This window comes from Aquarana catesbeiana, linkage group LG10 (assembly GCF_042186555.1).
Source record: "Aquarana catesbeiana isolate 2022-GZ linkage group LG10, ASM4218655v1, whole genome shotgun sequence".
Classification (NCBI taxonomy): domain Eukaryota; kingdom Metazoa; phylum Chordata; class Amphibia; order Anura; family Ranidae; genus Aquarana; species Aquarana catesbeiana.
Genome location: NC_133333.1, coordinates 187064285 through 187085623, shown reverse-complemented (window position 1 = coordinate 187085623; position 21339 = coordinate 187064285). Strand labels below are relative to the sequence as shown.

At 40.9% G+C, this 21339-nt stretch overlaps 2 protein-coding genes across 2 annotated transcripts in view; both read right to left on the bottom strand.

The window, feature by feature from the left end:
- The window catches only part of LOC141111080 (probable pleckstrin homology domain-containing family N member 1), a 113963-nt gene extending 108896 nt beyond the window's left edge, over positions 1–5067 (bottom strand). The window contains exon 1 of the mRNA XM_073603071.1: positions 4488–5067. Within this exon, the coding sequence (XP_073459172.1) occupies positions 4488–4573 (86 nt within the window). The 5' untranslated portion in view covers positions 4574–5067. The remainder of the gene's footprint in view (positions 1–4487) is intronic.
- Positions 5068–13655: 8588 nt separating this feature from the next.
- Positions 13656–21339, bottom strand: part of TTLL10 (tubulin tyrosine ligase like 10) — a 130654-nt gene continuing 122970 nt past the window's right edge. Inside the window, exon 12 of the mRNA XM_073603070.1 lies at positions 13656–19026. Within this exon, the coding sequence (XP_073459171.1) occupies positions 18329–19026 (698 nt within the window). The 3' untranslated portion in view covers positions 13656–18328. The remainder of the gene's footprint in view (positions 19027–21339) is intronic.

Sequence of the window (21339 nt, the reverse complement as noted above, 5' to 3'; positions counted from 1 at the left end):
CCCCCCCCCCCCCAAATCCTGGCCGACATTCTTCGAATTAAAACATTAAAGAGGTCAGCTGAACAGTGGCTGCATCCAATCAGTAACAGCCGTCAGAATTCATTAGCCCGGCAGGGGGGAATTGTCCATCTCTGCTGTTAGGGTGGATGGAGGAATCTGTTAGATTTTCTACCAGAATCCACAGGTGTATAGCCACCCTAATGCTTGAGGTCTAGGCAATATGGAGTTAATTTGACCCAAGGCAAGACCTTCCCTATCTAGTGATGATGACACAACCTTTATGTAGACATAAGAAGAGAGTTTGGGACTTTGTGTGAAGCAGGCAGCCGAATTGAACAACATGAACAAAGAGTGAGTGGTGGTTATAAAATGATAAATAGCCTAATCGCATAGTGTTATGGCATACACATAGTAACATAACATGAGCCAATTGCATGATTATATGATTTAATTACATATGAATCACATAGTAAGAAGATAACATAGTAACATGGTAACATGAAAGTACATGACATTAACAACATGATAAAAAGAAATCGCCAGACTCTAAAATCTATGTTCACATAATGTAACAGGTCCATGACAACTTGGTATAGGCCAATAAAACCAACATGATAATGTACATATTGTTTGATATCACTCTTGGATTAAAAATGTAATGAAGGCATCTATATAGCTTGACGCGTTTCATGGGTAACCTCCAATCTCCCACCATTTGGATTAAAAATGTAATGAAGGCATCTATATAGCTTGACGCGTTTCATGGGTAACCTCCAATCTCCCACCATTTGCCCTTGGGGTTTACCGCCTCAGCTCCCGGGACTGATGATGCCTCCCCCCAGTTGGTCTCAGCCCATGGCGCTGTCACCTACACTCACAGCTTATCTGTAAGTCACCTATGGGTGATCTATGGATATCACCCTCACTATTTATACCAATTTTCTTCCACTTCCCTTCTCTCCCCCCTTTATTTTGCCAGTCACATCAATTAATTTTACATTATATTTATAGATTGTTGCATCTGCTCCTGAAGATTGGAGGTTACCCATGAAACACGTCGAGCTATATACTGTAGATGCTTTCATTACATTTTTAATCCAAGAGTGATATCAAGCAATATGTACATTATCATGTTGGTTTTATTGGCATATACCAAATTGTCATGGACCTGTTATATTATGTGAACATAGATTTTAGAGTCTGGCAGTTTCCTTTTATCATGTTGTTAATGTCATATACTTTCATGTTACCATGTTACTATGTTATCTTCTTACTATGTGATTCATATGTAATTAAATCATATAATCATGCAATTGGTTCATGCTATGTTACTATGTACATGCCATAACACTATGCAATTAGGCCGTTTATCATTTTATACCCACCAGTCACTCTTTGTTCATGTTGTTCAATTCAGCCGCCTGCTTCACACAAAGTCCCAAACTCTCTCCTTATGTCAATTTAATAGGGATGGAGGCACTTGATGGCTCATGTCTTGGCCTCATATAAAGTCCCAAACCCCCTTTTTTTCCTTAAACAACCTTTATGTAGATAGATCACACACCCCTCAGGATGCCTAAAGGTAAATTCTACTAAAGTGTATTACACAATCACTATACAGCTTATTCTGTATATAGAGTATATACTGTATATATCAGTGGTTGTCAACTTACATGGCATAGAGGGCCTCAAATGCGGCCCATGACATCAAAGGGTTTTATAATGTGCAGTACATATAAAGCTAGAGAGGACTGTCAGAAACTGCAGACATACTATAGAAAATGATGATTAGAGACTGTGGACATGCTACAAGTCTAAAGATTAGAGCAAGGCTAGTAGAGATCACCGCTATTGCCCCTTTACAAATCTATGCTCTCACTCCAACTATAGACTGTTGGGGTCTAAGGGCTGCACATCAAGTACCAAAAGGGACTCAGGTTGGGCACTAGGGATATATAAAATGTATATCATGTAAATAAAAAATATATCATTTCATTTCTCAATTTCACAGAAAGAAAAGTTACAAGTTTCTCAAACTACCTAAAAATTTCAAATATCTTTTTTATTGTAATGTTGGCAACAGGGAATAGTCTGTACTTCTGTACCATATCTGAATACAGAGTGCCCCTAAAAATCATATTCTCTGTATATGTAAATGGGTCGCTGATTTTTACAGCAGTCTGCACAGAGCTTGAAATCAGACTACAGGTATCCCCTGCAATGAAAGGATCATTTTTTTCCTGAAACAAGTGTGCAGATTTGGAGCTTTGACTTCACTCAGTTTGACTTCACTTGCTGCATGCTGTTCTTGTTCGGTGATTTGAACTGCATTGAAACCTGAAACAGGCAGGCAGCTATCACTTTTAGAAAGGATGAACAGTGGCTGCCTACATATTGTTCTTTGCACAAGTTTCCTTTAAAAAAATATGTTGCAGTAAAATAACCTGCATTTACTTTCTATTTTTAATCCTGCTTTTAATCCTGGAATGAATACACATAGTGATCAAATTAAAGTGCATGTAAACCTTTATACTTTATGTCTATACGTACCTGCTCTTTGTAATGGTTCTGCACAGAGCAGCCCAGACCCTCCTCTTCTGGGGTCCCCCACCGATGCTCCAGGCCCCTCCTGTTCGGCGGGTGCCCCCCTGGAAAACTGCTTTCCCGAGTCCCGCTGCTTTGTCTATTGACACAGCAGGACTTGGCCCCTCCCCCCCGCGTCACAATATTTGATTGACATCTGCAGGAGCCAATGGCTCCCGCTGCTATCAAGCTGCTCAATGAGGATTGAGACAGTGGCGGGAGCTGATGCTGTCATGCACATTGCTGGATTGGATAGGGCTCAGGTAAGAAAATGGGGGGGGCTGGGGGGAGCTGCAGCACAGAAGGTTTAGCACCTTAATGCATAGAATGCATTAAAGTGAAAAAACCTTAAGGCTTTAGAATCACTTTAATAGAACATTTAAATTAATGCTTGCTCTTCCTTCCATAACAGTCTGCACAGAGCTTAAAGTGGTTGTAAACCCTCCTGCGTCACTTTTACCTAAAGTCTATAGGTTAGCCTAGAATAAGGCTTACCTATAGGGAGTGGAAATATCTCTTAAACGTGCGCCGTTTAGGAGATATTTACCTTGCAGTGCGCCGATAATGTCATTGGTACATGCGCTGTCAAGAAACGGACCTCCATGCTGTTTCTTCACTCGTATGTGCCGTGACTGACGGCTCCCACGCGCATGCGTGGGAGTGACGTCACGCGGCTTTGGCCAGTCACAGAGCCGGAGTCCGCAGCCCTGGAAGGAAGAGGGCAGAAGATGGATGCTTCCACCAGCAGGGACAGTGCGGGCCTCGATTGCAGGTAAGTGTCACATAATGGGCTAGTATGCGATGCATACTAGCCCATTATGCTTTTACCTTTTAGGGAACGACAGAGGAAGTAAAACCCATCATTTACTTCCTCTTGAAAGTGGTTGTTAACCCACTTTTGTTAAATGCTGCCATCCTCTCTGCACCATTATAATAACTGTCCCTGTGTTCGGTAAAATAACTGCCCGATTGTACCTATATGAGCTCCGCTCCCGACGCTCAGCTGATTCCTCTCTTCTCTCTCAGGATCACAGCTGCAGTGGGCGGGGCCAAACGCTTCTGCTGACGTCAGCCGGGAGAAGGGGGGAGAGGAGAGAGACAATCAGCTGAGTGCCGGGAGCTGCGCTCATATAGGTACAATCGGGCAGAGACAGGCAGAGAGGGGAGGGGGGAGAAGGACACAGGAGACAGATAGCAGGCTGCGACTGATGGAGTCATGCAAACGGACCACGGTGTCAGGGCTCAGCAGCCATGATTATCGTGGTCAGTTTGCAGAGGGGAGGGCAAAGCCAGGCAAGATCAGCCAGGTATTTCAGGTGATATGGGGGTCCAAATGACACAGCACAAGCACTGTGCTGTATAACATGCTTTAAGGGAACAGGATCTTTATTTTATTTTTTGGGTTAACAAAGGCTTTAATAATTCAGATTGCAGGTATCCCCTGTAATAAGAGATTGAATTTTGGTAACATACTTTCTTGAAGGGAAACTCTACTGAGAAAAATGTGTAGGCTGCCATTACTAACCTCCTGCTGAGAAAGATTGGTGCACTTCTTTCAGAGTCATGGTCCTAAAGTAAGTATGCAGATCTGAAGAACTGACTCCAGTCTGCCTTCACTTGCTGTATGACGATCTTGCTCAGGGACTTGAGTAGTACTGACACCAGTAACAGAGAAGCAGCTGTCAACTTCAGGAAAAGATCAGCAATAGCAACCCACATATTGTTCTCCAAAACTATGTTGCTGTAAAATAAACTGCATTTTCTTTCGGTCTTTAGTCCTGCTTTTAATCCTGGAGTAAATACAAGTACATAGTAATCAAACAATTTAAACATTTTTAAAACATCCTTACTCTTGCTATGCTTTTTTCGATTTATTTAAGCATTATTAGAATAGCAAAGCTTACCGGTTGTCTCTCTTCAGCAGTTCCACCTCTTCGTGGCCATCATTGCTGGTGTTGGAACCCCTGGCGGTCACGCTGCAGCAGCCCATCCTAGGACATGGGTGTCATTCCAATCTACTGAGCAGTACAGCTCCTAGGAGCCAGCCAGAGAGATGTAGGGAGCTGGGATGGCCTCCCACATCCTTCCTTCTATAGATCAGGACTGGAGCTGGATACAGACAATATGCTAGAAAAATTCACAAACCGGCAGTGTGAAATAGAGAGAGCTTCCTGTTAGATTCAAGCTTGTTTCTTTTTCCTGTAGAATGAGATGACCTGAGGGGGGGGAGGGAGGGAGGCTCAGCAAGTTTCTCAATTTCACAGAAAGAAAAGAGCTTATAGGCCGGGTGAGAGTAGGAGAAAAGCCTGACAAAGGAAAAAGTGAAAGGACGTTAACCCTTATTATACCAGTCCAAGATGCCGGGCCTTAATTACAAGTGACACTTGCTGTCACCGTCCCCTCTAGTAGAGAATTGCGAAGAAGGGAACAAGTTCCAACAAAAGGAGGCATTCCGGTGAACTTTATAATACATGGACTTGGCAGGCAGAAAATCTTCAACGATATCAGGACAAGAGTGACACGTAGGAAAAACTCTTACAAGTCCAATTCTGTCCACAACCAGGTATTTCCTAGCTCCCTGCCCTTTTTTTTACAGTATGGGAGGGGAAATATACTACTGCACACAAGTAATCACATTACAGATCACAAATCAACCGGAACATTCTGTCTAACAGGAAAAAGATGAGGAACAGTCCAGAGATCAGTAAACTGAAAACACGGGCTGTTCAGAGAAAGAATTCTATTTATAAATGATAAAAGTTATAAGGGTTATGGGGGTATGAGATGCATTGGAGATGTGACCTGTAGGGATGAGCCGAACACCCCCCAGTTTGCAGCAGAACATGCGAACAGACAAAAAATTTGTATGAACACCGTTAAAGTCTATGGGACACGAACATGAATAATCAAAAGTGCTAATTTTAAAGGCTTATATGCAAGTTATTGTCATAAAAAGTGTTTGGGGACCTGGGTCCTGCCCCAGGGGACATGTATCAGTGCAAAAAAAAGTTTTAAAAACGGCCGTTTTTTCGGGGGCAGTGATTTTAGTAATGCTTAAAGTGAAACAATTAACGTGAAATATTCCTTTAAATTTCGTACCTGGGGGTGTCTATAGTATGCCTGTAAAGTGGCGCATGTTTTACCGTGTTTAGATCAGTCTGAGAGCAAAATGACATTTCCAAAGGAAAAAAAAAATAATTCAAAAGTACTTGCAGCTATAATGAATTGTCGGTCCCGGCAATACACATAAAAGATAATTGATAAAAATGGTATGGGATTCCCCCACAGTCCATTACCAGGCCCTTTGGGTCCGCCCAAATTTTGGTTTGGGGTTCCCCTTAATATTGATACCAGGCCCTTTGGGTCTGGTATCAATATTAAGGGAAACCCTGAACCAAAATTAAAAAATAAAAATGTGTGGGGGTCCCCCCAAATTCCATACCAGGCCCTTCAGGTCTGGTATGGATATTAAGGGGAACCCCACGTCAAAATTGAAAAAAAAATGGCGTGGGGGTCCCCCTCAAAATCCATACCAGACCCTTCAGGTCTGGTATGGATTTTAAGGGGAACCCCGCACCAAAATTTAAAAAAAATGGCGTGGGGGTCCCCCCAAAAATCCATACCAGACCCTTATCCAAGCACGCAACCTGGCAGGTCGCAGGAAAAGAGGCGGGGACTAGAGAGCGCCCCCCCCTGAACCATACCAGAACACATGCCCTCAACCACCATGCAAGGGTTGTGGGGGTCTGCGGGCGGGGGGCTTATCGGAATCTGGAAGCCCCCTTTAACAAGGGGACCCCCAGATCCCAGCCCCCCCGTGTGAATTGGTAATGGGGTACAAGTTTCCCTACCATTTCACAAAAAAGTGTCAAAAATGTTAAAAAAGACAGTAGCCGTTTTTTTTAAATTCCTTTATTAATAAGAGCTGTCACAAGAACAGAAGCATCACACAGCGAGAACCCCCATTGAGGCGGATCGTCCGAAAGGACGAAGCGGGGAAAAAGAAGCCGGAGGAAGATGTCGTGGAGGAGAAGACCGAAGGAAGATGTCGGAGGAAGAAGCAGAGAAAGAAAGAGGAAGAAGCGTTTGAAGAACAAGATGGAGGAAGAAGAAGAAAACTGAAGGAAGACCAGAAGAAGCGGGGAAAGAAGAAGACATTAATAAAGGAATTGTCAAAAACTGGCTATTGTCTTTTTTAACATTTTTGACACTTTTTTCTGAAATGGTAGGCGTACTTGTACCCCATTACCAATTCACACAGGGGGGGCCGGGATCTGGGGGTCCCCTTGTTAAAGGGGGCTCCTAGATTCCGATAAGCACCCCGCCCGCAAACCCCCACAGCCACAGGGCAAGGGTTGTGGGGATGAAGCCCTTGTCCCCATCAACATGGGGACATCCTCCCCATGTTGGGGGCATGCGGCCTGGTACGGTTCAGGAGGGGGGGGCGCTCTCTCGTCCCCGCCTCTTTTCCTGACTTTTTTTTTTACATTTTGGCGTGGGGTTCCCCTTAATATCCATACCAGACCTGAAGGGCCTGGTATGGAATTTGGGGGGACCCCCACGTATTTTTTTTTTATTTCGGTTTGGGGTTCCCCTTAATATTCATACCTGACCCAAAGGGCCTGGTAACGGACTGTGGGGGAATCCCATGCCGTTTTTATCAATTAACTTTTATGTGTATTGCCGGGACTGACAATTCATTATAGCCGCAAGTACTTTTAAATTACTTTTTTCCTTTAGAAATGTCATTTTGCTTTCAGACTGTTCTAAACACGGGAAACATGCGCCACTTTACAGGCATACTATAGACACCCCCCCAGGTACGAATTTAAAGGAATATTTCACTTTTATTGTTTCACTTTAAGCATTCTTAAAATCACTGCTCCCGAAAAAACGGCTGTTTTTAAAACTTTTTTTTGCATTGATCCATGTCCCCTGGGGCAGGACCCAGGTCCCCAAACACTTTTTATGACAAACAATAAAAAATATGTGCAGCGCTAAAACTAAATGAATTAATAAATTGTGCTAAAAATCATACAAAAGTGATTAATCCACCACACAATGTATTAAGAGAAACACAGGTCTCCTATAGAAGATAGAGACAAATGTCACAACATATGTCATATGTGAAAAAAAAAAATTAATATAAAGCATAAAAAAATGTGATCCCAAAAATTATACCAAAAAAAAGTCCATAAGTGAAGTGGGTAGATGATCAAAATAAATTCTGAAGAGATGTGACACAGGTGAATCCAGCATCCACAGTGACTTGCACCCAAGTGAGGTATGAGGCTCCTTACCAGCTCAAGATGACCACCATAACAGTGGTCCCACCAGGCATTTGGGAAATTAACAGGTCACCCACAAACCTATGCCGATCTTTCCAGTATGTAGAACTTCACTTTTCTCCTAAAATATGTTGCAATCAATGTGCTTAGATCTCTCTCCCGGTCACCATTGTAACAGAATTAGTCCTTCCCCAAGTCTAGGTAATAGCTTTTTTGTAGAGATAGAGTGTGAAGCATTCAAACTTCTGTCAGCTATCTACATATATCTGTTGATGACCTCATCAACAGATATATGTAGATAGCTGACAGAAGTTTGAATGCTTCACACTCTATCTCTACAAAAAAGCTATTACCTAGACTTGGGGAAGGACTAATTCTGTTACAATGGTGACCGGGAGAGAGATCTAAGCACATTGATTGCAACATATTTTAGGAGAAAAGTGAAGTTCTACATACTGGAAAGATCGGCATAGGTTTGTGGGTGACCTGTTAATTTCCCAAATGCCTGGTGGGACCACTGTTATGGTGGTCATCTTGAGCTGGTAAGGAGCCTCATACCTCACTTGGGTGCAAGTCACTGTGGATGCTGGATTCACCTGTGTCACATCTCTTCAGAATTTATTTTGATCATCTACCCACTTCACTTATGGACTTTTTTTTGGTATAATTTTTGGGATCACATTTTTTTATGCTTTATATTAATTTTTTTTTTTCACATATGACATATGTTGTGACATTTGTCTCTATCTTCTATAGGAGACCTGTGTTTCTCTTAATACATTGTGTGGTGGATTAATCACTTTTGTATGATTTTTAGCACAATTTATTAATTCATTTAGTTTTAGCGCTGCACATATTTTTTATTGTTTGGTGTTTTGGAGTTTAGTATTGGACTTTTAGTGCTGGCAGCTTTTACACTTCACATATCATTTTACACTGTTTTAGCGCAGCGTTAACCCTCTCTTTGGGTTTTTTTGACTTTTTATGACAATACCATGCATATAAGCCTTTAAAATTAGCACTTTTGATTTCTCCCATAGACTTTTAAAGGGTGTTCCGCGGCTTTCGAATTTGCCACGAACACCATAAATTGTTCGATATTCGGCGAACGGCCAATGTTCAAGTCGAACTCATGTTCGACCCGAACATAAAGCTCATCCCTAGTGACCTGTTATATTGCTTTTGGTGCCGCTGAAAGTAGAGGTGAAAGTATATCCCTGTGTCCCAGAGCATGGGGTGCAGGCTTATCTTGATACCAATCCAGAGGGCTAGTAAATATAAAATTTTATATATATATATAATATATATATATATATATATATATATATATATATATATATATATATATATAAATGTATATGCATTGGAGATATCCTGCATTCACCTTGACTTGTATGGAGTCTGAAGTGGTAAGTGGGGTACCCCAAGGTTCTGTCTTGGGACCAATTCTATTCAATTTATTCATAAATGATATAGAGGATGGGATAAATAGCTCAATCTCAGTTTTTGCGGACGATACAAAAATAAGCAGGACAATAACTTCACATCAGGATATAGAAATTTTACAGAAAGACCTGAACAAAATAATGGATTGGGCAACTACATGGCAAATTAAGTTTAACCTGGAGAAATGTAAAGTAATGCACTTGGGGGCTAAAAACATAAAATGCAAACAACTCACTAGGAGGAGAACCTCTGGGGGAATCAAGGATGGAGAAAGATCTGGGGGTCCTAGTAGATGACAGATTGAGCAATAGCATGCAATGTCAAGCTGCAGCTACCAAAGTAGAATTTTAGCATGCATAAAAAAGGGGATATACTCCAGGGATAAAACTATAATCCTGCCACTTTATAAAACTCTGGTTAGGCCACATCTGGAGTATTCGGTCCAGTTCTGGTCACCAGTCCTCAGAAGGGATGTGCTGGAACTCAAGAGAGTCCAAAGGGCAACGAAATTAATAATTACGAGGAACGATTACAAGCACTAAATCTATTCTCGCTGGAGAAGAGACGCTTTGGAGGGGATATGATGGTGATTTACAAATACCTCAATAGTGATCCCTGCATAGGAAAAAAACTATTCAGTCTCAGGCAGTGTCAGAGGACATGGGACCACACAATGAGATTGAAGGAGAAGCTGTTTAACATTAAGCTGTACAGGGGGTTTTTCACTGTCGGGGCAATAAGGATGTGGAACTCTCTTCCACAATTGGTGGTGTCAGCGGGGAGTATGGATATTTTTAAGAGACTCTTGGATGTGCATCTTAAGGAACACAACATTCAGGGACATGAGAAATAATTGTAGACACTGACACATGTATACCCTCACAGGTTGAACTGGATGGACTGTTGTCTTTATTCAACCCTACCTACTATGTTACTATGTATAGAACTGGGGTTCACATTGACTTGTAAAGAGCAGGGGTTTGGAAACTTCTAAAACTGAGGCCCCAAATAAGAAAATTATTTTTGTACTTGGAAACAAGAAGAGAATTTTTAACAAAATGTTGGAAAAGCCGTACAAAGACAAAAGAAAATGAAAACATTTTTTTTCTATGTGTGTGTGTTAACATTTGTGTATTTTTTAAAATCTTATTCTCTATCATTTTCATGAACGTCTGCCATCTGAAGTACCTGGTTGATCCTGCCAGTCACCTTTCTTCCTTGTTCTAAAGTGACCACACAAAGTACAGGAGATGATTTGTGTTAGCATAGTCAGTTTTCATCCTTTGGCTGGCAATTTAGAGGTACAGGACACTGTGCAGATACACAGCAAGCCTGTATTGGGTAGTTTGTTTATCCACCACACCCCCTGAGCAATCACAGCCTGCCTCTGGCATATGCCTGCTCCCAATTACAGCCTGCCTCTGCCATACGCCTGCTCCCATTCTCAGCCTGCCTCTTGAACATGCCCCCTACTCAAGCACAGCCTGCATCTTGCCTCAGGCTGATCAGCATCCTGTATCCACAGCCCTCAATATCAGGAAGAAAATATGTATGGTCACAAGATATGTATGGTCACATGACTTTTAACATTGTAGAAAAAAATTAAGAAAAATAATTTCTGAAACTAATTAAAAGCAGTTATGGTGCCTGCATAGGAATGACTGCATTAGAAAGTCTCAAAAACATTGAATGTCCACAACTACTTTAATGCAGCTCCGTATTCATTATACATTATGGGGGAGGAAGACTTCACGTTAGAACCTAGTCAACATTGTCTATGCTGGAGGTATGATACTTGCTAACTACTAAGGAAAGGCTTAGGGTCAGCTCCAAACCCAGAATAGGGTTGCCACCTCATCCCTTTAAACCTGAACACATATGAATTACACAGGTTCTGAGACTAATTTAATGCAGATAAGGCACCAAGTGAGTTTAATTACCACCTTAATCAGCCTCAGAACCTGTGTAATCAATAGGTGTTCGGTTTTAAAGGGATGAGGTGGCAACCCTAACCCAGAACCCAGCTGTCAATGCCAGGCCAATGAGTTGCACCTGGGACTTTCTCTGCCCCACAGCTGCATGAACACAAGGGGGGAGGATGCACCTGACATTATTGACCTAACATGGCCATATTGCCATATGGTCATAGTAAAAGGGGTATAGCAGATAAGGAGTTTACACATCTTTCTAAGGCCTGTTTCACGTGGGCTTCAGCTTATACAAGAGCAGTGTGAACAGCAAGCTTTGACAAAACATTTCAGTTTGAGTTTCTAAATGTTGAACACAGATCCTAATAGGACTGCTGATTGCCACTTTAAAAAAGCTGCTAGCAGGCTACTTATAGCTTGTTGAAAGCCTACTGAAGTCTGCTAACTTGCAAATGCTTCGTCAAAGCTTGCTCTTCACACTGCTCTCATACAAGCTGAAGCCCATGTAAAACAAGCCTAATGCATGTGTCTGGTTGCTGGTCAGTGACTTAAACTGTGTTAAAATCATGGACAGCCAAGCAACTTGCATTTCCAGAAGTAGCATGCAGGGAGACGACTTTTTCATGAGATCCTATAAAGAAAAGCTACATATTACTAACTAGTGGCCCTGCCAAATTTAAAGAGGACATTAGGACCACCCAACTTAGGCTGGATTCACACTTATGCAGTTTTAGTGCTTTTTGCATTTTGCAGATTTGCACTACAGTCCATTTAACATTGTTTCCTATGGAACACGTTCTGTAGTGCAAATCAGCAAAATGCAAAAAGCACTAAAAATGCATAGGTGTGAATCCAGCCTTAGAGTATGCCTTGGCTCTTCCATTGGGTTCCTCTCTGATGAATGGTGTGTAGAAGGGAGTGTAAATACCATAGGGAGGGTTGTTAGTATTAACTTGTTTTTAGAACGTGATGGTTAAATTTGTTTTCTTTTTTTTCCCTGTTATCTGTTATTTTTTCCGATCCCTTTAACAGGGTAAGCTGTCCAGCAAAAGTGGCAGTTTGAAGGTTGAGCTGTGGGTGCTTACAATTGTCAGCTTCAATTTATTTATATAAAACCCCAAAAGAAAAAAAAAAAAAGTTTCTGTAACTGAAGTCAGATGCATCCAGGCTCAGACACCTGTCCCTAACCACAGCTTGGTCTGCGGCTACATGTGAATAGTAATGGCTGCTGTCAGTCTGTCAATACTTTGTACAGGTTGAGCGGCTGCCACTATTCACATGCGCCTGTCATTCCATCTACAAGAATCTGCTGGTTCTTGCTGCTGGAATCCAATGTGTGCGGCTAATCGGCCCTGTGAAGAAGGCCTTATCCTGGGTGTACATTTCACACAATACAAATGGACACAATTTTGTAAAAGTAATGTTTTTTTTTTTTTATTAATAGAAAAGTGATATATCTGTTAAGATATAATCAATATTATAAATATTGTTGGCTTGTTAATTGCAGAAAAATATGATTTGTATCAATGTTATCACAATTTGCATTATGCTTATCAATTGTAAACAGTTCAAGAAGGTACCACTAAAGTACACTGTTGTTCAAATATTTTAAAGCATATCCAAACCCAAAACCAAAAATGGAATATATTGCAGCTTACCTTGAATGTTGTGGCTGCATTGGTTTTCTTTTTTCAGGCTAATAATATGTCTAGCTAGTATAGAAAATACCTTTTAACCACTTTCCGTCCGCTGCACGCTGATATACGTCGGCACAATGGCAGCGGTGGGCAAATGGGCATACCTGTACGTCCCCTTTAAGTGGCGGGGCTAGCGAGCGCGCATGCCCACCGCGTACAGCATGACTGTGGCTGCAGGACCCGCGGACTCGATGTCTGCCGGTCTCCCGGCAATCGTGTAATCGAGCCGCAGAAAAGGTAAGTGCCTATGTAAACAAGGCATTTCCCCGTTCTGCCATGTGACATGACAGAGATCACCGCTCCAAGTCAGCAGTGATCGCTGTCATGTGAGTTGAAGTCCACCCCCCCACAGTTAGAATCACTCCCTAGGACACACTTAACCCCTTGATTGCCCCCTAGTGTTTAACCCTTTCCCTGCCATTGTCATTTGCATTTTTATAGCACTGATTGCTGTATAAATGACAATGGTTCCAAAATAGTGTCAAAAGTGTCCGATGTGTCCACCATAATGTCACAGTCACGATAAAAATCGGAGATCGCCGCCATTACTAATAAAAAAAAAAAATTAATAATAAAAATGCCATAAAACTATCCCCTATTTTGTAGACACTATAAATTTTGCGCAAACCAATCAATATACGCTTATTGCAGGGTTTTTTTTACCAAATATATGTAGAAGAATACATATTGGCCTGAACTGAGGAAAAAATGTGTTTTTTTTTTTTTATATTTTTGGGGGATATTTATTTTAGCAAAAAATAAAAACCGCAGAGGTGATCAAATACCACCAAAAGAAAGCTCTATTTGTGGGGAAAAAAGGACGTCAATTTTGTGTTTGTGCAACATCACACGACCGCGCAAGTGTCAGTTAAAGCGACGCAGTGCTGAATCGCAAAAAGTGCTCTGGTCAGGAAGGGGGTAAAATCTTCCGGGGCTGAAGCGGTTAATCTTGATAGAAATCCTTGTAACTATCTGTGTATGGAACTGAAATATCAAACATCAAACAGCGTCATCAGCCTTCCTAACTACTGTATCATCTGTGAACTGGAAAACACCTTCCTTCAATGGAGATAACTAAAGGGGAAGATGTTTTGTATTGCGACTCCCAATATACCCACGTAGGCGGGCCGGGGCTAGCACTCAATTGGATTTCCCATCAGGCATACCTAACTCACCTTTAATTTCTAACATGATAGCAGACCGCAGGCCCAATCAGCTGTAACCAGGGAATTCCCAAAACCACAGCCGCATGCAACAAAGGGGTGGGGATTTTGGTGACATCTTTGACCTAACATGGCCACAGGGCTATATTTCGTTAATAACATTGTCCAAATTTGGCCATGTTGCTATATTAGTCAATGATGTTACCAGCATCCCCATTCCTTTGTTACATGCGGCTGCAAGGCAAGGAATTCCCTGGCCACAGCTGATTGGACCAATGGCATGCTATCACATGACAACCCAAACCTTACCTCATCCTTAGGCCTGCCATATACAGATCAAAATTTGTCCGGTTCAGCAGGAACCAGACGAATTTTGATGCATCTATGGGCAGGCTGGTTGCAATGAAGTGATATATCTGTTAAGACATGATCAATATTATTGGCTTGTGAATTGCAGAAAAATATGATTTGTATCAATGTTATCACAATTTACATTATGCTTATCAATTGTAAACAGTTCAAGAAGGTAGCACCAAAGTACACTGTGGATCAAGTATTTTAAAGCATATCCAAACCCAAAACCAAAAATGGAATATATTGCAGCTTACCTTGAATGTTGTGGCTGCATTGGTTTTCTTTTTTCAGGCTAAGAATATGTTTAGCTAGTATAGAAAATGCCTTTTAATCTTGACAGAAATCAAGATCCATTGATTGATTTAAGTACAACCAGCCTGTCAGGTTATTCTTGTGTGATCATTGCCAGTGGCTATAGCTGCTAGCAGTAATCATTGTATTCTTATGGTGTGGAAACGTCTCGCTGTCAGAATACAATAGCACAGTGGGAGGGATTCCACTATCAATGCTGTCTGTGTTAATGGAGGAATCAAGCAATTTTCTTTCCATTAACCCATGGTTGAAAGAAAATTCCATAATCTATGGCTTGCCTTAAGGTGAAGAGTTTTTTTTTTTTTTAAAGGGCTCCATCCTCACAAACAAGTTGGACGAATAAATCCTACGACCCCCTCCCCATTCCACCAGGATAATGTGTCCTGACAGCTGCACCCATTGTTTTCAGAACACACTGATCACTGGAGGTGGCCATTGATCCAGAAACGGTTTCCAACATGTCCCTTCAACAGAAGTCAATCAAATGATCGACTTCTGTCAGGCAGGGACTGCCACACACTGTCCAAAATGTGTCCAGTTCATATTGAATCAGCCACATTTCTATCACTGTAGAGCAGTTTTACTGATAAGCTGCAATATATTACATTTTTTAAATAATTACGAACACCCATGGGTATACATTTTGGTACATAAATATATGTATTAATAAATATACAGTATATACAGTTCACAAAGGAAAATGTTAATATTACCCATTTTCTCACTGCAGCAAATCATTAAAAGAAAATCAAAATGAACACCTAAAGTGAACCGGTACATTATTTCAAATGTTTAAATGTAAACGCCAAAACAGAGCAAACACCAGAAATGCCTGCTATGGCCTTTATCAACCAGTAAAGATTTTTGGTTTAGTTACTACACATACAGTCTTCAGGAGCCTGGCATTGCACTCACAATCTGCTGATCATGGATGCAATGCTTTACAGGCTCCTAAAAAACGTATCCTTTAAGATGTAGTTTCCCCAGCCATCAAAATACCTGAACAGCGGCTGCATCTGATTGGATGCAACTATTGTTTGGCCAACAATTTTCTGCCTGACTCCTTTGACTTTTCAAAGGAGGGAAGCCAAGCAGGAGAAGAGAAGGTGTCAGGACCACACACTGAACAAGATTTGTCTAGTTTATCAGGAAATGGATGAAATTCAATCGCTGCATGACCAGTTTCTATGGCTATTCTCCATTACCTGCTACTCCCATGTCCAAGGAGAGCACCCTTGCTGACTGCCCTGGGGAAACATCACTGAACTGTGCAAATATAGTTGGCAGAGCTGAGACATAACCAGCGAAAGTGTTGCTCAGGTGACAAAGTCAAACTAAATTGGGCTAAGACACAGAAGAGGCTTTTTATGGTTAATAAAGATAATAGCATTCATCCTGTTGTACCTGCTATTAGGTAGGACTTATACTTAAAAGCTTAAAAAGGAGTAAAGGTTTAATTAAAGTTAACTGCTCCACGCAAGAATGTTAGGTAATGGTCATCATTTAGTAAAAGCTCTTATAAATATGGTAAATGTACTGTAACTCCTAACTGAATGACATACTGGGGTGGATTTACTAAGAATGGAACATGCACAATCTGGTGTAGCTCTGCACAGGAACAAATCAACTTCCAGATTTTATTGTCAAAGCTTCATTGAACAAGCTGGAGTTGGAAGCTGATTGGCTACCATGCACAGCTGCACCAGATTTTGCACCCTCCACTTTTAGTAAATGGACCTCACTACATACAAGTTTGCATAGATATTTAGATTATGGTGAATTGTCTATTTCCTCTAGTGGATGAACAATGGTGAAACATGTTTATGTGTTTTAACATTTTTGTAATAAATATACATTTTCATTTATCTTAAAATAGTTGTACCTAGTCATATTCATGTGGACTTGTTTTTTAATGCTGAAGATATTTTGTAACTTATCCAACCCAGTTCTTCAGTTATTAAAATAGTTGTACTGACTGTAACTGAGACCTTAAAAGTCCCAATTATTTGGATTAGTGCTCCTTTTCTTTTGTATGTATGAACACATGGGATGGGGTGTCAGTAATCATTTGCAGACCTCTTAATGCTTCCGTTTGCTAAAATACTGTGAATCAAAAATAAATGTCTTTTTTTTTTTTTTTTTTAATAAAATACTTTTTTTTACTGTTTCCCTTTTTTCAGCACTGCTGATCTTCACAAGCCACTTCATGTCTACAAACTTACACTGTTGCATGGCATTTCTAAATGGTGACAACAGTGGACCGAATCTGTGTCTTCATTTGGAGAGCATGACAATGCAGAAGAAAAACTGGGACAGAGTATAGTCACCCCATACCAGAAAGTGCCTGTACAATAACCTTCACAAAAGAATCACAAAGTGTGATTTTAATGAAAGCTTCAAATTGGAAACAAAAATTATTAAAAATCAATTTTGAATTTACATTCAAATATTAAAGCTTATTTACAATTTCATAATTGGGTTTACGCATACTTTAAAGTATATTTTCTTGTCTCAAGATGAAATAAAGATGGTTCTGGGTTAGTATAAGTAGTGAGAGACATTGTAGGCAAAGGGGTCACTAACCTGTTAGGTGCTGCACCTGTGCTGTTTATTTATTTATTTTTACTTTTATGATAATGGAGAGTTTTTTATAATTCCCACCAGCAGAAATAAAACCTCCCCATAAGGAGCCAGGGACATATCTTTAGTAATGGCAGAAGCGACAGTGATGCTGTCCGTGCAGTAACGTAACCCATAGCAAACAAAAGACATCTTCTATTAGCTTGACTTCAACAAACTAAAGTTTGATTTGTTGCTACAGGTTACTGTGCTTAAAAATAAGAACCCTTTATTGAATAGGGCCAATAATGGGTAAAACCCATCTGTCTGCCATTCATTTTTGTAATTGTTAAGCTTTCCTGCCTGCAGTTTACTGTGTCTGTGATAAGCATGTGTCAGAGGATATTGGCTTCCATGGCTGTTGGGCAAACATTTGAGTGACAGTAAATGCAGAAGAGTGAACCAGAGCTGCAAATGATCAAAGCATTTTTTTCACCTTAGCAGAACTCAACAAAAAGGCAAGGATGTTAGCTTTAAACTCATACACTAGTCCTGTAAAACTTTGTGGGTGGAATTCTTAACAAAACTTGCAAGTCATCTTGCAAATTCTGTTGTAAAAATCCCAATCTGTATGCATTCCTGGACTCTTTTCTTGAAAGAATCGGCAAAGATAAATACTGCAATGGTTTTCAGTTTGCAAAAACAGATAAAAGTTTAGAAATGCCAGATGTGACCATCTACATCAGTGGTTCTCAACTCCTGTCCTCAGGACCCACTAACAGGCCAGGTTTGCAAGATAACTGAAATGCATCACAGGTGATATAATTTGTTGCTCAGTGATTGCAGTATTCTAGTTTGCATCTCCCCAAGGTAATACATAAAACCTGGCGTGTTAGTGGGTCCTGAGGACAGGAGTTGAGAACCACTGATCTACAAATATAAAGACCACTAATCACTTTTTTAATGCTCTTTTACTAGTTTTTGCATGGTGACCGTCATTATTTTACAGATACTCCATGACCATGTTCATTTGAGTGTGCATCTTTTAATTTGGGTTCACCGGGGTCCTCAACATTGCGGACAGAGCCCCTGCTGAAGAGGAGACGATTCTGTTCAGAGAGGATCACAACATTGGTGTTGATTGATGTATCTGGTGTGCTCCTCCTTGTAAACTGGGGTGTTTTTCTACCAATCATTCTAAATTTCTGAGGACCTGTAAATGAAATCTTGGCAACAGGTGTTGGTTTAGCTTTGCTATTTGTTCGGCCCACCTCTGTTAAATTGTTGAACTGAGGCCCATCCAGACTCTTAGATGTTATGTTGTACCTGGCTTTCTGTCTTACTGTATGGCGTGTCAAGCCATCATGAAAGCCCATCATATTAATAGGGGACATTGCCAAGCTTGTTCTTCGAGGAGATCTCAAGACTGTTGACCTAGTTACAATGCGGCTTGCATTGTCTGCAAGAGGTTTAAAAGATCTCTGGGGCTTCTCCACATTTTTCACAAGTCTGATTTGGTTGTCAGCTGGAGCTGTCTTCTTCTCTTCTTTAGCAGGACTGGAGCTTCTGGGCCAGTTAAATTTTATTGCCTGTTCATTGGTCTCCCCATTGTATAACAACACAAACTTTCTCTGTGTATTCAGGGGCATAATACGTTGGCCTTTAAAGCTTTTTTTGAAGATCTCAAGTGCCAAGTCTGTGAAAACAAAGGACTTCGATAAAGTCTTTTAAATGAGTTGAGTTGCATATCACAAAGAGCTTTATTTAAAGAGAAGTTTCATCTAAGACAGAATTACCCTATTGGGGATGGCATAGAGAAGGCTTCAATCTCCTGTCCAGTTTTTCGTTTCTCCAAGAAGCCTTAGATTTCCCCACTAGAAAGGCTGTAACAAATCCTGCTTATCTTTTCAGTTAATCCTCTTGTGTCACCAAATGAATCTTAACTATAGACAATCAGTTGATGACATCCCTGTGCCCAACATCCTATAGTAGATTCTAAATTCTATAGGAAGGAGAAATGATTTTGTCTGATGGCATCAGAGGCTCAATCGAAAAAAATTTAGTAGCATCTGTCACAGCTAAATTAGAGGTAGAAGTATACCTGCCACCATTTCTACAGAGCTGTAAAAACCCTATGGGGATCAAAGTGTGCTACAATCCCTAAAAAGCTGGGAATTATTTATTTGATCTATGTCCAAATCTAATCCAAAACTAGAAAAAGAAAGGTTTGCTTTAAATACACTTTAACAGTGTATCTAAAGCAAACCTTTCTTTTTCTAGTTTTGGATTGGGTTATATGGTTAAAACTATTATTTTCCTCTGTCTTTGTGCCCTTGGGGATATTTCCCTTCACTTTCTTTCCCAGATACAAAGAATTACCTTGTGCCCCCCAAAGCCCCTCTTCTGCCCTGCTGACCTTTCATCCCCTGCCACCGCCCCCCCAACATTTTTTACTGCACACCACATCAGGCAGGCTAGATCTGACCCGATACAAAGTGAGTGGATATCTCTCTAAAGTGAGAGCAATCACTGGAACAAGTGTCCATGTTGGATGATTTCCCATCACTATCTGTCCTGGTGACAGTAATCTAATAGACACTAATACGGGGAGGGGGGGGAATCTCCCCAGTGGAAACATAGACAGCAATAAAAATCCAGGGACCACCCTTTGTATTGCTTTGCATATTGCCCTTCCCTTTCTTAAGTTTTTTAGTTTCAAACTGATCTGTGCCGCTACCATTGTTGCTTTTTTTTCATTGGGTGCAGACACTTATTGGAAGTCTTCAGCTGCCTGGCAAAGGTGATATCTGCGCTTCTAGTGTGTTGCTGAACCTTTAACGAGGAGGGGATGCCTCCAAGTATGCATTGCAGTGCCAGTGTGGCTTAACCACTTCGCAACCGCTGTACATTTATAAATGCAGGAGAGGTGGACTGTTATTTCCCCAGTACTGTTCATAAACAGCACTGAAGAAAGTACCATTGAACGGCTGCTGTCCTCGTTAATGGCCTTGAACCAAGTCATCATTAGACATCTTAAGCTGACCATAGATAGTTCGAACCATTTATGGGCAGGCTAAATGTACCCAAGTTGATCGATCAATCAAATGAGGTACAACTGGCCTGTCTGATTTTACATGCGATTATTGCTAGCGGCTATTATAATTGCTAGCAGTAATCATTGTGTTTACCAAGCAAGGACAGCTCCACCGAGAACACAATGGCTCCCAAGAGGGATTCCCCCATCAACACTGACTGTGTTGATGGGGGAATCAAGCGATTTTCTCCATCTATGGCCAGCTTTAGTCCACAGACTTAGTGCACTGAGCGGCTCTGTACCATGTTATCACTGTGATGACTAATCACATTGATTGCAAATGTGAACACACTACTGTGTACATTATTGATTACTCCCCTTCCTCTTACGATGGAGAAAACAGTATTATTTTAGAAATGGGGAATGAATGAGTCAGCAGCACCAAATGATCCATGGTGAGGATTTTACACTGACTGTATGATCATTTTTAACCCCTTCAACTTCTTCTCCTTTCTACCCTGTCTCTGTATGTGAGAACATTATGTTTGTGATTGCGCAGGTGAAAGTGAAAAAATAAAACAGAAAACATGAAAAAACAAGCTGCTGGCAATTACACAACAGAACAAATTGTGCCAAGAATACATATAAACAACAATTGCCACGCTAAATGAATAAATAGTGATATAACATGTGTAATGAAATAAAGTGACAATGGTCAGTCCATAGGATTCCCATATAAGTCCATACAGAAATAAAGTGACATATTGTTGCAACACGTGTCCAAATGATAGTGAGCGACCGTATACCCAAGAGCGCCTTCCACCGTATAGATACCAGATGTGCCCTTACCGAATAGCTAGACTCCACATTATAGGAGTCTAATCACGCATGGAATCACCCATCATGAAGGATCCATCCACTGGAGGTAGAAAGGGGTAGCGTGACAACCGCTGGTGCCGGTTAATCACTCTTTCT